Below are 3,621 nucleotides of genomic sequence, written 5' to 3' on the forward strand. Positions count from 1 at the left end.
TCTACGCAGTTGGGGATGTGTGTGGAAAAGCTCTCCTTACTCCAGGTAATGTGTCTTCCTTACTTGGTGAGGGAGGCCCTGTGTGTTGACATAAAACCAAAGCAGCTCTCCACAGTGAAAAGGATGAGTGTCTTTGTGTCGTCAAAATGGTAGAAATGTATTGAAATAGATGTTGGTTGGGTACCTGACATTTTCTGAATAATATTCATTTTTCCTTAAAAGGCTTAAAATATTATTAAAATGTAATAAAATGCTTAGCGAAGACTGAAATTTTCGTACAGACAATACAATCACTGTCTGGATCAGAGTTGTGTGTGGTGGCAGTAGAAGGAAGTGGCTTTCAGAAGAAATAATTCAGATTGACCTTATGTGACTATTTGGACTTGATGCAGCCAAGACTGACCCTACCTTCCCCCCCCTCAGCCCATACCTCAGCCCGCTTCCAGAGGTAACTAGCACTGTTCCAAGTTCTTTGTCCCACCCCCCTGCATTAGTGACATCACTCCATCTGCTTTCAGCCTGGACCCTTGTGGGGCCTCACCAGCCTTTCCAGAATGTCCCAGAGTCTTACCTCAGGGTGGAAACCTACTCTGGTCACACACCCAAAGCCCAAAGCCCTTTAGCTCCTTGAGTTAAAGTCCTCTCGTTTTTAAAAAAATTAGTTTTTAAAAATTAAATAAAAATTGTGTATCTTTATGGTATACAGCATGATGTTTTGAAATAATATGTATATACCATGGGATGGCTAAATCGAGCTAATTAACATATTTATGGGTTTTTTGTGGCAAGAACAATTAAAACCTACTTTCTTGGCAATTTTCAAGTACACGATACATTGTCATTAACTGTAGTCACCATATTGTACAATAGATCTCTAGAACTTATTCCTCCTGTGTAACTGAAATTTTGTATCTTTTGACAAGAATTGTCTTTGCAAAAGCAAAGTAACAAAATTTTGAAAACTTTATAACATAATCTAGCAGTTGAAAATTACGTTAAAGTGGGTAAAATTTCTTATGTATCCTACCAATACCTTGGGAGGGGGCAACTGTCAGTTTACAATAAATAAAATTGATAACTGATGCTTTTACTAAAATCAGGCTTTTTTATTTTTAGAGACTATTAGGAGTAAAAACAGGCTAAGGAGAATAAATTTTAAGTAAAAAAGCAATCTTACTGTGAAATAAATAGGATTACAAAGTAGAATGGAAGATGCTGGAAACTAATATAGTTCCATAAATATTGTATCAATATCCCCTACCTGATATGTATACAATGGAATATTACTCAATCATAAAAAATGACAGTGATCTAGCATCTCTTATATTTTCCTGGATTAAACTTGAGCCCATTATCCAAAGTGAGGTATCACAAGATCGGAAGAATGGGCTCCACTTGTACTCGCCATCAAACTGGTACTAACTGATAAACACTAGGGTGCTCACATGGCAGTAATACTCTCCAGGGATTAGGGGGATGGGGGAGTAAACCCTCAACTAAAGGACACGGGGAGCATTGTAGAGGGGAAGGGCACACCTCTAACCCTCGCTTCGTGAGGCAAAGACATAAAATGTAACCATAATGTTTGTACCCTCATAATACCCTGAAATAAAAAATATATATATATCCCCTACCTGAAATGCTTGGGACCAGATGTGTTTTGGATTTCAGATTTTTTCAGATTTTGGAATATTTGCATCTTAGAGATGGGAACCAAGTACAAACACAAAATTCATTTATGTTTCATATACACGCTATACATGTAGCCTAAAGGTAATTTAATTTTTCCCTTGGGGGCACTGCATAGACTGTTTCGTGCACCTGCGTTTTGACTGTGACCTGTCATATGTGATCAGGTGTGGAATTCTCCACATTGGTGTCAAAAAGTTTTGAATCTTGGAGCATTTTGGAATTTGGATTTTCACATTAGAGCTGCTCAACCTATAATAGGATATACAGAATTGACACAAGCCAGTGGTTGTGAATTGCTCACTAAGCCATTGATATATCTTCATTATATTGACCTAGATGTTACAGTGAGCATTGGTTTGGTGTAAAACTTTGTTATAACCAGTGTATTAAGCCAGATGGATAAATGGTGAGTAGAACAATTCTGCTTTGTTAAAATGAACCATAAGATAAACACTGATTTTAAAATATCTTTACAGTTGCAATAGCTGCTGGCCGAAAACTTGCCCATCGACTTTTTGAATGCAAAGAGGATTCCAAATTAGACTATGACAACATCCCAACTGTGGTCTTCAGTCACCCTCCTATTGGCACAGTGGGACTCACAGAGGGTAGGTGCTTAAAAACGAAGGTCATTTATGGTTTCCTTCTCCCCACCCCCAACTTTAAATGGGGTCTCTGTCAACTGACTGAATCTATCTCAGCCCCAAGTTACATTCCTTTTTGTTGGGTCTCTTATCACAGTTCCAATTTCCTCCACAACTACTAATACTTTGAGAGTACAGTGCCTTTCCCTCACACTGCTCTGTCTTTCTCTTTGAACTTTTTTTAGCTTTTTTGTTTGAGCTAATTTCAAATTTACAGAAAAGTTGCAGGCCAGGCACGGTAGCTCATACCTATAGTCCCAGCTGCTTCAGAGGCTGAGGCAGGAGAATCATGTGAGCCCAGGAGTTGAAGGTTGCAGTGAGCTATGATGATGCCACTGCAGTCTGGCCCAGGCAACAGAGCAAGACCCTGTCTCAAAAAAAAAAAAAAAAAAAGTTGTAAAAATAGTACAAAGGACTCCTGTATATCCTTCATATTTTTCCTTTATCATTTTCTCATTCTATACGCATACACTTCAGTATATATCTCCTAAGAACAGGCTGTTCCCTTACATAAACATAGCGCTGCTTCCAAAATGAGAAAATTTCAATTGATACAGTATTATCTAAACTTTAAACCTTATGCAAAGTTTGCCAGTTATCTCAAAAATGTCATCATTAACATTATTTTTTCCAAGTTCAGAATTCAGTCCAGATAACATATTGCATTTAATTTTCATACCTCTTTGGTCTTCTTTACTCTAGAGGCAAAATTCCTCAGCCTTTCTTGTGTCTCATATGACGTCGGCATTTATTTTGTAGAATGCTCCTGGTCTTGGTAGTGTTTGATGTTCCCTCGTGATTCGATTCAGGTTTATTTCTGGCCATCTGTCTCTTTTGGTAGTTCAGTATAATTGTTTAGTTTTTTGATAGATGCTTTTTCTATGTGCGTTATAGATGAGGCCATTTGTAAATATGGGAAAGAAAATGTGAAGACCTATTCCACCACCTTTACTCCAATGTATCACGCGGTTACCAGAAGGAAAACAAAATGTGTGATGAAAATGGTCTGTGCCAACAAAGAGGAAAAGGTTTGGAAAAATCCAGTAAACTAAACAGTGCTCTGCCGAGTTGACAGGGATGGTGGTATTTTGGTGTGGTTAAGAGGAAGGAGACTGGGTCGTTAAACCTTATGATTCACATGGACAGTTCCACTGTTACCTGTCTGATACATATTTTGGGGTTCTTCATAATATTTCATTTAGAAAGAAGGTTGCACGCGTTTTAAAAAATAAGGGGCCGGCCGGGCGCGGTGGCTCACGCCTGTAATCCTAGCACTCTGGGAGGC

At 38.5% G+C, this 3,621-nt stretch overlaps 1 protein-coding gene across 1 annotated transcript in view; it reads left to right on the forward strand.

Moving 5' to 3' along the window:
* GSR (glutathione reductase) overlaps nt 1–3,388 on the forward strand; it is a 54,667-nt gene extending 51,279 nt beyond the window's left edge. The window contains exons 10-12 of the mRNA XM_012648555.1: nt 3–45; nt 2,169–2,300; nt 3,231–3,388. Coding sequence (XP_012504009.1) covers nt 3–45; nt 2,169–2,300; nt 3,231–3,388 — 333 coding nt within the window. The remainder of the gene's footprint in view (nt 1–2; nt 46–2,168; nt 2,301–3,230) is intronic.
* The last annotated feature ends 233 nt before the right edge of the window (nt 3,389–3,621 follow it).

Source organism: Propithecus coquereli, unplaced genomic scaffold, assembly GCF_000956105.1.
Source record: "Propithecus coquereli isolate 6110/MARCELLA unplaced genomic scaffold, Pcoq_1.0 Scaffold29, whole genome shotgun sequence".
Lineage (NCBI taxonomy): Eukaryota > Metazoa > Chordata > Mammalia > Primates > Indriidae > Propithecus > Propithecus coquereli.